At 63.6% G+C, this 12,869-nt stretch overlaps 1 protein-coding gene across 2 annotated transcripts; it reads left to right on the forward strand.

Annotated features, from left to right (window-relative positions):
• The first annotated feature begins 14 nt into the window (after positions 1–14).
• FAM83H (family with sequence similarity 83 member H) lies at positions 15–11,056 on the forward strand. Of its 2 annotated transcripts, none has more exons than XM_029063463.1 (5): positions 15–53; positions 6,164–6,643; positions 6,750–6,914; positions 7,100–7,224; positions 7,478–11,056. In XM_029063463.1, the coding sequence occupies exons 2-5, from the start codon at positions 6,182–6,184 to the stop codon at positions 10,143–10,145; spliced, it is 3,420 nt and encodes a 1,139-aa protein (XP_028919296.1). In that variant the 5' UTR covers positions 15–53; positions 6,164–6,181; the 3' UTR covers positions 10,146–11,056. The 2 variants fall into 2 exon arrangements, with proteins under 2 accessions (XP_028919296.1, XP_028919295.1); XM_029063462.1 differs by lacking the exon at positions 15–53 and adding an exon at positions 996–1,230.
• Positions 11,057–12,869: the final 1,813 nt, after the last annotated feature.

A 12,869-nucleotide genomic window follows, 5' to 3' on the forward strand; every position in this document is an offset into this window, starting at 1 on the left:
TATTGAACTCTCCCAAGCGCTGAGTACGGTGCTCGGCAATCAGTGAGCGCTCAGTAAGTACGATTGAATGAACGAATGAACGGGAGAGAAAGGAGGGAAAAGGAAGGGGTGGGGGAGTCTCCCTGCCCCAACGTCGACACCCCCCCCCCCCAACCACACTCTCCCCGGCCGCGGCCAGGCCGGGGAGGGCAGCGGTGACGCCGGTCCCATGATCCGCGGACACTTCCAGAGCTCCCTCCCCCACCCCGTCCTACCTGCAAAGACACCCCCCCCCCCCGCCCAACCCCCGCCAGACCCTCAGTCCCATCTCACTCCCCCCGCACACAGCCCTGAACGCACGAACACATTCCCACGTGCCACAACTCCCCCGTCCCGTCCCTTCCCCCCCGCCCCCACATTCCCACATGCAACAATCCCCCCCGCCGCACACACACATTCCCACATTACAACACTTCCCCTCCACCGCACACACACATTCCCACATACAACAATCTCCCACTACGGCACACGCACATTCTCACAGGCCACAGGACGGGGAGACAGAGTCACACCCGGCACCCACAGACCGACAGACGGAGACAGACACTCTGCCTCCTGGCCGGCCTTCTCCTCCCCGGCAGGCCCCGGCAGTCAGGGCCAGGCCAGGCCAGGCCGGGCCAGAGTTCATCCCGCCCAGCTCCCTTGCCCCCGCCTCGGTGACAACTCCCAGTGCCCCCGCTGGGGTCGGGGGTCAGGGGTCAGGAGCCTGGGTCCCCAGGGGCGGGAGAAGAGGGCGGGTGGACGCCGTCCTCTCTGCGGGGAGAGGGGCGTCTGGGTCAGGGGTGAGGCCAGGGGCACCCCCCTGCCCCCGGGCCCGGTGGGAGCCCGAGGAAAAGTGTCCGGGCTTTCCGGCCGTGGTTGGTCGGTCCGTCCGTCCGTCCCCTCGGTCCGGTCCGGTGGGGTCCGGCCCCGTCCTCCCTGCCTGGCTCCCCTCCCCTGCGTCCCCTCCCCCGCCGCTGCGGGGCCTCGGTTACTCACCTCCCCGGGGTGGGGCCTGCCCAGGTGCGGCCGTGAATCAGGGCTCCGGCGGAGGGAGGAGCAGGACCAGGCGCAGCAGCAGGAGGAGGAGGAAGAGGAGGGAGGCAGGCAGCGGCCCGGCCGCGCCCAGGGACACAGCGGAGCCCCCGGGACCCCTCCCCCGGGACCCTCCCCCGGGACCCTCCCCGGGACTCCGCGGGCCTCCCCGGCACGGTAAGGGGGACCCTGGGGCCGGGCGGAAGGCCAGCGGACGGACGGACAGAGGCGGCCCGGGGCCCGTCCCGGCCTCCCTCCGCCGCCCCACGAAGGCCGGCCGGCCCAGGACCCTCAACGTCCGGGCGGGAGGTCCGGAGGCCGGCCGGAGGGGCCGGCCGGGGCCAAGGCAGCGTGGGAGGCCGGGCGAACCGGCCGGCGGTCGAATGGTCCAACGTGGGGGGCCCCCGGGCTTCGGCCGCCCCGTCCGTCCCGGGGCCGGGGGGTGATGCGGGGGCCGGCGGGGACCGGCCGGGGAGCGGGGCCTCCTCCGGGTCCCTGCCCGGGAGCCTCCGTGCACCCGCGCCGTCGGCCCTTGGGGCGAGGGCCAAGGGCCCAGGGCCCCGGCCGGGAAAGAGGGGGGAACGACGGGGCGGGGGGCGCTGATTCCGCCGCTGCGAGCCCCCTCCCTCCCCTCCGCCCCGGTAGGCCTTGCTGGGGAAGCCCATGTTTCCTCAGGTGGGGGAGGGCAAGGCAGCCCGTCCAGTTATCCCGGGCCTAGTTGCCGCCTCCACCCAGGCCAGCTCCTCTCCTGGCAGTGCCCCAGGCCCGGGCCCAACCCCGACGCCGGTCGGCCGCCTCGGCTCAGCTCGGCTCTGCTCGCAGGCCCGGGAGAGGGGCTCCACGGTTTGGCTGCGTCTGTAGCTCCGGGGTAAAGGTGGGCCGGGACAGGGCGAGGGCCGAAGGCCTGAATCCCTAAACCGTGGGGACCCCCCGCCAAGCCCAGCCTGGCCCCAGGACCTCAGCTGGACTGAGGACACAGGGCGTGGGAGCTGCAGTCATTCGTATTTACTGAGCACTCTCTGTGAGCGGAGCACTGTACCCAACTTTCGGGAAAGTACAGTATAACCATAAGCAGACACGTTCCCGGCCCGCAAGGAGTTTACAGTGTAGGCAGTCTAGAGCAGTGATCCCGGAAATCGGGGGGGGGGGGGGGGGGGCGAGAGAGAGAGAGAGTGTGTGTGTGTGTGTGTGTGTGTGTGTGTGTGTGTGTGGTAGGGGGCATGCAAGGAGCAGCTTGGGATGATAAGATTTCTCGGCTCAGAAAGGCCAGAGATCACCACTGCCCTGCCCTCTGCTACTCCATTCCCTGACTCCTAATTCTTCTCCTGCCCTGCCTGCCCCCTCCTCGGTGCCAGACGGGCAGCGTCAGGGAAAGTGGAAGTGTGGACGTGGACAGTGGCAACGGGGTGGGGGGCCGTTCCCTATCTTTGCTTCCCGGAGGTTTTGCTTTTTCAATGGAGGGGGATGTCCCCAGGAGAAAGGGCTGGCCGAAGGGTTGCGGGGTCAGAAGTCGGATGCCATGAGGCCACGTAACAGGAGCCAAGGGGCTTTAGGTCACCTGATGGGGCTCAGAAAGTGATCCTCTTGTCATACCAGTAGTGGTGTTTATTGCTCACTTATTGTGTGTGTGTGTGTGTGTGGCACACTGTGCCAAATCCTTGGTGGTAAAAGACACCCTGCCCTGTCCTTGAGGAATTTTAAATCCGGGTTTGGCCGGGCGGTGGGGGGCGGGGAGGGAGCAGAGCAGGCCCTATAATCCATTTCAGATTGGGGGAAGATTTAGGGAGCAGATGGGTTCCCATATTTGATAAGGTCCTGGACTACGGACCTATCCATCCCTGTTCCCACCTGTCTCCTCCTCCCCTGCCAGGGGTGGGAATGGGAAGGGGACAGGGTAGGAAGTACTTGGGAAGTTGTGCTCCTCTCCGTGTGGGTCAGTTTACCTGCAGGAAGCAGTAAACTGGACCACACCCGGAGGTCAAACTTCAGGGGTTCCCTCCCTGGTGGAGATAGTGGATAGGTCAGTCTCTCCTAGACTTTAAACCCGGTATGAGCAGGGAATATATCTGCACAGTAAGCGCTCAAATACCATGGATTGGATGGCGGCTGACCCCTAGGGTGTGTACATGACAAGGAGCGAGATTGGGTGGGGGGATCCCTCCCCCGTGCCTCAAACTCAGGACAGATAGTGGGAGGTCTGAGGGCCCCCATGTAGCTGAGCCCTGCCAGCTAAGCCCTTCCTAAGGAGGCTGTGGGAGCAGGGCTAACGGATGGGTGGTGGGAGGGGGCCCACTCCTGGGGGTGGAGATAGAGGATCTGAGGGGAGGGCTTGGGAAGGAGGTAGGGCAGCAGCCTTCATTCATTCACTGGCATTTATTAAGCGCTTACTCTGTGCAAAGAACTGTACTAAGCGTAAGTCTCATCACTCCTGTGCCTCGGTTTCCTCCTCCGTGAGCCCCTTGTGGGATAGGTACTGTGTCCAACCTGAGAAACTCCTATCTGTCCCACCGCATACCCCAGGGCCTGGCACGTGGTACGTGCTGAACAAGTACCCTAATAATAGTAAGAAAAAAGAAAAGTAGGAGAGACAGAGAAGGCAGAGGTTGGGGTGAAGGGGAGCGGGTTGGGAATGGGAGGAGAAAGAGAGTGTCTTGAGCAGCTTTCCCTGGGGGCAGGGCTGGTTTGCATGTGTGCGTGAGTGTTTTCCCAGGGAGCGCCTGCGTTCTGTGTGCTGCGTTAGCGCCCTGTCCGCTTCGAGGGCAGCCAGCCAGGGTCGGAGGGAGGGAAGGAGGGAGGGAGGGAGGGAAGGCTGGCCGGAGGAGGCAGGCTCTCTCCCGGGCGGGCCTGTCGGGGGTGGGCCCGGCGGCAGTTACTCTGGGCTGGGTGCCCTCTCTTTAACTTCCCGCGGACCTCCACCTTGCACGAACTTATTTCTCATTCATTCATTCATTCATTCATTCATTCAAGCGTACTTATTGAGCGCTTACTCTGTGCAGAGCACTGTGCCAAGCGCTTGGGAGGGTACACTGTAATCGAAATATCCCTGCCCCCGGGGCGGGGTCCGCCGTGGCGGGGGTGTGTATGTGAGGGGGACTCTGAAAGGCAGTCCTCTCCTGGGCTCCCAGGCTGTGCTCCGCGCTGGGAATCCGCTCCCGCTTTTGGCGAGTCCCCGAGGCCGGGCCCCCCCAGGTGAACGTGACCTGCGGCGGCGCCCCAGGCCCCGCCCCCTCGGCCCACTGCGGCCCCGCCCCCCCCCCAGCCGCGGGGGGAGAGGGAGCGGGGAGGGGGCGGGCCCTGGGCTTGTCCCAGTCAGGACCTACCCGGCGACACTCCTCATTCACATTCGTTCATTCATTCGTATTATTGAGCGCTTACTGTGTGCGGAGCACTGGACTCAGCGCTTGGAAAGTAGAATTCGACAATAGGAATTCATCCGTGGTATTTAGTGAGCGCTTGCTGTGTGCAGAGCACTGTACTGAGCACTTGGAAAGTACAATTCAGCAACAAATAGACACGATCTCTACCCAACAACGGGCTCACGTTATTAGAATAATAATGATGGTATTTGTTAAGCGCTTACTATGTGCCAAGCACTGTTCTAAGCGCTGGGGTAGGTACAAAGTAATCAGGTTGTCCCACGTGGGGCTCACAGTCCTAATCCCCATTTTACAGATGAGGTAACTGAGGCACAGAGAAGTGAAGTGACTTCCCCAAAATCACACAGCTAAGTGGCAGAGTTGGGATTGGAACCCATGACCTCTGACTCCCAAGCCCACGCTGGTTCCATTAAGCCACAAGCTCACAGTCTAGAAGGGGGTAGTCGTCACCCCATCTAGGTGATAGGGGTGTGAGGGTGGCTGGGGTTCTCCGGGCCTGTGCCCTTATGCCATAGGGGGCTGGGGTGGCCTGGGGCCCTGGTCCATGGGTGCTGGGTCTGGGCATCCTAGTTTGGATGAGCAGGAATTGGGCATCTGGCATGGAGGTCCGTGTTCAGGCGTGCTGGGTCTGGGCATCCAGGTTTGGGTGGGCAGAGATTGGGCATCTGGCATGGGGGACCTGGCTCAGACGTGCTGGGTATAGGTGTCCTAGATTGGGTGAGTATTCATTCATTCGTTCGTTTGTATTTATTGAGCGCATGCTGTGTGTGGAGTGGTGAACTAAGTGCTTGGGAGAGGATGATATAACAATACCAGACACATTCACTGCCCACAACGAGTTTAGAGTCTCGAAGGGGAGACAGACATCAATAGAAATAAGTACTTACAGATACGGATGTAAGTGCTGTGGGGCTGGGAAGGGGGGGATGAATAAAGGGAGCAAGTCAGGGTGACACAGAAGAGAGTGGGAATAGAGAAATGGAGGGCTTAGGGAAGGCCTCTTGGAGGAGATGTGCCTTCAATAAGGTTTTGAAATGAGGGAGTCGTTGGTATGAGGAGGGATTGAGCATCTGTCAGGGGGCCCCGGTTCAGGTGTGCTGGGTCTGGGGGTTCTGGTTTAGGTGAGCAGGGATTGGGCATCTGGCAGCGGCAAGCTGTCCCTGGGGGCCCTGGTCTAATTTTGCAGGGTCTGGGACTCTGGGTGGGAGGGGCGGAGTGGAGTGGTCCAGGTCTGAGTGAGGTCTGGAGACTGGGCCGGATCTGGGGATATGGATGTATGGGGGGTCTAGACCCCATTGGGTGAGGCTGGGGTGGGGGGCCTGGTGGGTGGGGTCTGGTGGCCCTGATGGGCAAGGACTGAGGGTGGATGGAGTCTGGGGGCCCAGGTGGGTGGAGCCCAGAAGTCTGAGCCCAGTTGTGCCTGGGGAGCGGTTCCTGGTCCAAGCTTGCTAGGACTGAGGACGTGGGGGGTTGGGATCCCCAGACATGAGGGATCTGTGGGGAGGGTGGTCCACGTGGGACCTGGGGAGAAGAGACAGGATCTGGGTGCGTGGGGCCTGGGGGTCTGGCCGTACAAAGCCTGGGGTGGAAACGTCCAGTCCCCGGAACGGGAACCGATCAGGGTCCGATGTCCCCGGGCTACGCGGGCGTTTTCGAGCGGTTGAACCTGCCGGGGCTCGGAGCAGCCCTGGCTGGCGCTGGGCACCGTAGCCACACTGTGCCCCCCTGTCTAGTCCCCAGGCCACGTCACCATGGCCCGCCGCTCCCAGAGTTCCTCCCAGGGAGACAACCCGCTGCACCCCGACTACCTGCCGCCCCACTACAAGGAATACTACCGCCTGGCGCTGGACGCCCTGGCCGAGGGTGGGGCCGAAGCCTATCGTCGCTTCCTGGCGGAGGAGGGGGTGCCGGGCTTCCTGAGCAACTCCGAGATGGAACACATCACCCGGCACCTGAAGCAGCCACAGTACGCCAACCGCGAGCCCAGCCCTCCCGACGCCGCACGGCCCCCGCCCGTCGACGTGGATATGGACGGCTCCTCGGGCACCTACTGGCCCATGAACTCTGACCTGGCCGTGCCCGAGCTCGACCTGGGCTGGCCCATGACCTACGGCTTCCAGGGCACGGAGGTCACCACGTTGGTGCAGCCGCCCCCGCCGGACAACCCCAGCATCAAAGAGCAGGCCCGGAGGATGATCCGGTCGGCCCAGCAGGTAGGGGAGGGGTGGCCGTGAGGTGGTGGACGGGGGACGGGAAAGACGATTTGGGGTGGCCAGCGTAGGGAGGCCTCTGCGTGACCCTCCTGCCCCTTTCCCCTAGGTGGTGGCCATTGTGATGGACGTGTTCACGGATGTGGACCTACTGAGCGAGGTGCTGGATGCCGCCTCCCGCCGGGTGCCGGTCTACATCCTGCTGGACGAGATGAATGCCCAGGAGTTCCTGGACACTGCCGAAAAGTGCCGCGTCAACCTCAACTACGTGGACGTAAGCGGGCCGGGGGCTGGGGGCTGGGGACTGGGAGAAGAGGCCGCATGAGCTGAGCTGGCCCGGGGGGTGCGGAATGGGCACCGAGCCACCTTCCCCCAGCAGGACCCCCCTGCACCCACCCCTCCGGTGGCAGGCCACTCTTTCTGCTCAGCAGAGTGACTTCTGATCCTTGTCCACCCCAGTTCCTCCGGGTCCGCACGGTGGCCGGGCCCACCTACTACTGCCGTACGGGCAAGTCCTTCAAGGGCCATGTGAAGGAGAAGTTCCTGCTGGTGGACTGCATGATGGTGCTGAGCGGCAGCTACAGGTAAGCCACCCACCCGACCCACCCTCCCTCTGCCCCATCCCGGCCCACCCTCCCTCCTCCCCTACCCGCCCCCGTCCCCTCCAGGTCCCAGCCCCGGCCCCACTCTCTGTCTTCCCTGACCCTGTGAGTCCTTCCACCCTGTCCCCGGGCCCGAGGGGGCAGAGGTCAGCCTGGCCACCCTGCCCCCTGCCCTGGAGGGTGACCGGTCTCTCCATGTCCTGTTCTCTCCTCCCTACTCCCCGCCCCCCGCCAGCTTCATGTGGTCCTTTGAGAAGATCCACCGCAGCATCGCGCACATCTTCCAAGGAGAGCTGGTGTCCAGCTTCGATGAGGAGTTCCGCATCCTCTTCGCCCAGTCGGAGCCACTTGTGCCTGCGGCCGGGGTGCTGCTCAGGTCGGACACAGCCTACGCCCTGGCGCCCTACGGTGGAGCGGGCCCCCTGATGGGTCCCCTGATGGGTCCCCTGGGAGGCACGGGAGGCTTCTACCCCAAACGACCTCACCTGCTGTTCCCGCCCCGCGAAGAGGGGCTGGGCTTCCCGCCCTTCATGGATCGTGTCGACCACGACCGCCACTTCCTCTCGCCCTTCCACCGGGACGAACTGGGGCGGCCCATGGGGGAGGGCCAGGGCCTGCGCCTGTTCTCCCGGAAGCAGACGGAGCTGGAGGCCGGGCACGCTGGGGACCCCGGCCGTGCCTTCCTGCGGGCCAAGCAGCTGGAGCTCGACGCTTTCAAGCGGCACAGCTTCGCCGAGGGGACGGTGGAGAACTTCGCGTCGACCAAGCAGTTCTCCCGCCAGTTGTTCCTCAACCACGGGGCAGGCGCCGATGACTTCCGCTTCCAGACCAGCCACTTCCAGAAGGATCACTTCTACCAGTACCAGTTTGAGCCACCGGCGGGCCCGAGTCGGCCACACGGGCTCTTCGAGAAGATCCGGGCTGGGCGGCCGGGGTTCGGCGACCCGGAGGACTTTGGGGACGGGCTGCGGCCTGCGGCTCTGGAGGCAGGCTTCGGGCGGGACGGCTCGCCACCCCTGCAGCGCCTCGAATTCGTGCCATCCAGCTCATCCCGGGAAGTGCGACGGGGCTCTGACCGGGCCAGCGGCCAAGGGGCCGGGCCGCTGGCCGCGGGCCCCCCCCGGCGGCCGAACCTGGGCCAGAAGTTCCTGTGCCAGAAGTCGCCGACGCCGAGGCCAGGCCCGGAGCAGCAGCTGTTCTTCCAGGAGCCTGAGCCAGAGCCGGAACCAGACCGGAGGAGCCTGGAGAACCGGGCTGGGCTGCGTAGCTGGCGCATCAACTCCTATTTGAGTGGCTGTCAGTCGGACTCGGGGGGCGAGGGGCTCCCGGAGCCCATGGAGTCGGAGGGGTACGACGACGTGCTGGGGGGGCCCCCCGGAGAGCTTCTCCCATCCCTCCGGGCCCCGGGCCCCTTCGGGCCCAAGCCCCCTGGAGCCGAGGGGCCGGAGGGCAACCTGGCCAAGCAGGACTCGTTCCGCTCCCGCCCGAACCCGGTGGTCCAGAGGAGCTCCCGTCTACGCTCCTCGCTCATCTTCAGCTCGTCCAACCTGGAGGGGCCGGGGGCTGGAGCTGGGGGAGCCGAGAAGGTCCAGCTGGTCCAGAAGGAGCAGACGGTCAGCGAGACAGTAGGCGACGGGGAGGCCGTGCGCACGGCCACCTCCTCCAAGGTGGCCGAGCTGCTGGAGAAGTACAAGAGCACCAGCCGTGGGGCTGGGGGCGGGGCTGCCGTCGTCCACGGCCAGGCCACGTCTCGGCTGAGGCTGGAGGAGAGGACGCAGGCTGACGGGCAGAAGAAGAGCGTGGAGGCCACGGAGTGCCAGAGCCTGGAGAGCCGGCTGCTGGAGCTGCGTGACTCCTTCGCCTACAAGCTGCATGAGGAGGTGGAACGGGCCCAGGCTCAGGGCCAAGCCCAGGCTCAGGGAACCGCTACGCTGACCGCCACCCAGCTTCTCGACTCCTTCAGCAAGGACAGCCCGGCGAGCGCCGCCAGGGGAGGGGGTGACGCGGGAGCGGCCTCGCACTTCCTCAGCGGGGACCACAGACCCCGCCCGCCCCTGCCCCTGCCTCCGCCTGAGCGCCGGGGCAGCCCCACCTTCTCGGGGGAGCCGCCTGGCCGCCCCCGGCCCTGCTCCCCCGGGCTGGAGGGCGGGGCCCGGATGCCCAGCCCTGAGGGCCGCGGCTCCCCCAGGCCCGAAGAGGGGAGCCCGGTGCAGAGCCCCAGGGAGTTCTTGCGGAGGGGGTCGCTGCGGCTGAAGCAGCTGCTCACCCCTAAGTCAGAGCGGCAGGCGGAGCCTGAGCCCGGCTCCCAGGGGCCCCAGGAGAATGGGCGGCCCGAGGGTCCGGGGGCGAGGAAGCCATCCCGCGGGGACAGCCTGGAGGGGGGCGACGAGGACCGGGCCCCTGGCAAGGCCCACCTGGCCGCCCAGGCCCGGCCCGCCAACGCCCTGTACAGCAGCAACCTGCGGGACGACACCAAGGTCATCCTCGAGCAGATCTCTGCCCACGGCCAGAAGAACCGGCCCGAGCTGGCCCGGCTGGCCCCCGCTTCCGCCTCGGCCAGCAGCCCCGAGCTGTCTGCCCTGACCCCCGGCGGCCTAGACGCGGGACGGGCCCAGGGCATGTCGGACAAAGACAAGTGCTCGGCCATCTTCCGCTCGGACAGCTTCGGGGCCCCGAGCCGCTTCAGCCGGACGCTGCCGGCCAGCCTGGAGGACCGCGACACGCTGTTGCGTAAGATGGAAAGCATGCGCAAGGAGAAGCGCGTCTACAGCCGCTTTGAGGTGTTCTGCAAGAAGGAGGAGCAGGCGGGGCCCGGTGACGGGGAGGACGAAGCCGATGTCAAGGACAAAAAAGTGGGCAAGTTCATGCCCAAGATCCTGGGCACCTTCAAGGCCAAAAAATGAGCCGGGGCCCCAACGGATAGGGACAGCACCCTTCCCCGGGCACTCCCCTCTATTCCGTCCCCCTTCCTGCCACCCCGGGGACGTGGTAGTGACCATTGTGCTGATTCCGGGAAGGGGAGGGGGCCCCTGCTCTCCACCGTGGCTCCGTCCACGGTTCACCCCCGCCCCAGGGCTCTCTGGACATGAAGCCAAAGTTCTGCCAGGCCCATGCTGCCCTCCCCGCAGCTGCTCTCCCCACCCCTGTCCAGTGCATCCTGGTCCGGCCTGTGTCCTTTTCCCCGTCCCTCCCTCTGCCAGCCCCCAGCCCTCCCTGGCCCTCGTTACCGGCTCTTTCAAAGCTTCTCCAGGGACGTGGGTTTGCAGTGGGGGGATGGGGTCCGGGGGGAGCACGGAGCGACTCTACCTGAGGGAGAGGGCCTGCCCAGCCAGTTAGGGGGCCTAACCTGGTTCCCCGTAGTGGTGGTGGTGGTGGTGGAGCCAGAGGGTCCGGGGTCAGGGGGCACCTTACGCTTGGATCCGAGAGGCGGCCGGATGGAGGCCCCTACTGCCTTCCGAGGAGGAGTTTCCCTGCTTCCATCTCAGGGCCACCCCAGCTTCTGGCTAGACGTGTCTCCCCCAAACCTACCTCTTGCCCCCAGCTAGGCCCCCTAGTCTCCTCCCTGCTCCCAACTCCCTCTCTGCCCCAGGCCAAAGTCAAGGACGATCTTTGCTCTGATTCTTGGGGACCTCCCACCTCCTGAGGCTCCCTAGGGGTGGGGTTAGGAGGCTACAGCTGCAATGTCGGGAAGGGTGGCCTCGCCCCACTGACACCCCCCCCCCCACACACACACAAAAGGAGGCCCTCAGCTCTAGGATGGCTTAGGACCAGCTCAGAACCTGTGGAATTCATCCCTTCTCACTCCCGCCCTGCCCCCCCCCCCCCCCACGGGGCTAGCGGCTGCCCCCCGCCCCCACCAATCCTGCCTTCGGGAGCACCAACAGTCGCTCCAAACAGCCCCCATGACACTAATGAATAAATGATGTGTGTTTCTCAGATTGGCCAATTGGTCTCAGAGTTTCTTTTCTATGAGCTCTCCTGGGCACAAGAATGTGTCTACGTGAAGGCACTCATTGCGACTGTAGTACATGTGCACTGTGTTTCGATATTCAAGAACACACAGGGACCCATGCACACTGAGTTGGTGGGTATGCCTGGCAGTGGACATTGTTCACATATGGAGGGGCCACACCCACAATCACAATCACACAGACCCCCCAGAGAGGCACATGTGCCTGAACACATATGCTCTTCCTTCTTCCCCCCCGCCCACCCCTACCCCGACAACCCTTACCGCCTCTGCAGGGAGACAGGATGTAGGCAGGCAGAGCAGGACTAAAGGAGCCTAGCTGGGTCGTGATAGTGGCTCTCTTGAGATTGGGGCAGAGGGAGAAAAGGGGAGGGCGCCAATCAATGAGTGGTATTTATTGAGCGCTCACCAAGTGCAGCACTATACTAAGTGCTTGGGAGCATCCAGTGCAGTCGAATTAGTGGACAAGTTCCCTGCCCTTAATGAGCTTCCAGTGACTGGCTGGAGGCTGGAGGCCACGGTGTGTGAGGTCCAAGCCTGCCGGGGGTGGGGGGTGTCAGGTGGTCCCTCCCTGAGCTGGGTTCAGAGGAGAAAGTTCACTGTGGGGTGCTCTGGGACCCAGGGAGACCACTGAGAGGACAGTGGGGAAGGCTGGAGGAAGTCGGGGGTGGGGGTGGGTGGGCGTGTGATGTATGTTGTGGGGGAGATGCATTGGACTGAGGGGTTGGGCGGAATTTGACATGTCAGTGGGTCCACGTTCCCATGTGCACTGCCAGACCCGGTCCCGATGCCACCAAAAAACTGAAGTACAGTCCTCTGTCTTTAGGAGGTACTCAACAAATATGACCAATCAAGGGGCTTGACCTTGTGTGAGCCTGCAGCTGGCAGCATCCTGAACCAAGAGTACCGTTTCCTGGGCCAGAGGTAGGGGAGGTGGGGAGCGGGGGCGGGGGGCATTGGGGGGCATGTCATCCTTTGTCCATACTCTCCTTGCCCTGGCATCTATTCCTTCCTCACCCGCCATCAAGAGATCCCCACGGGTTGTGTAGCTGGCTCCTGGCTTCTCATATATTTGAGTCTTTTTTTTTAATTTCTTAGCTTTGTCAGGCCCCAAAAAGTGATTTTTTTATGCTCCGAAATTTCCCATTTGCACTTTTTTTAATGGTATTTGTTAACTGCTTACTCTGGGACAGGTACTGTACTAAGCACTTGGAAGATACAAGATAATCAGGTTAGACACAGTCTCTGTCCCACACAGGAATCACCATGTTAATCTCCGTTTTATATGCAAGGGAACTGAGGCACAGAGGAAGGAAGAAAGTTGCCCAAGTTCACATGGCAGACAAGTGGCCAGAGCAGGATTAGAACCGTGGTCCTTTTGACACCCAGGCCAGTGCTCTTTCCACTAAGCCTTGTTACTCCTTCCTTGGGGAGGGGCTTTTCATCTTGTAATATTAAGACCCCTTTCCCTCTGATGGCCTCTCCTGGTTCACCTTGATTTGCTCTGCCACTTCTCTTTGGTCACTTGTCTGTCCTGTTTCAAAGCAACCTGTAACATTAGGACGTGGTGATAAGAGCGGTCAGCCGAGAAAGGAGAGCACCCTGTGTTTTCCACATCAGCAGCCTCACCGCCACAATGAGCCATGATGAAGAGGGA

The sequence above is a fragment of the Ornithorhynchus anatinus genome, chromosome 4 (assembly GCF_004115215.2).
Source record: "Ornithorhynchus anatinus isolate Pmale09 chromosome 4, mOrnAna1.pri.v4, whole genome shotgun sequence".
NCBI lineage: Eukaryota > Metazoa > Chordata > Mammalia > Monotremata > Ornithorhynchidae > Ornithorhynchus > Ornithorhynchus anatinus.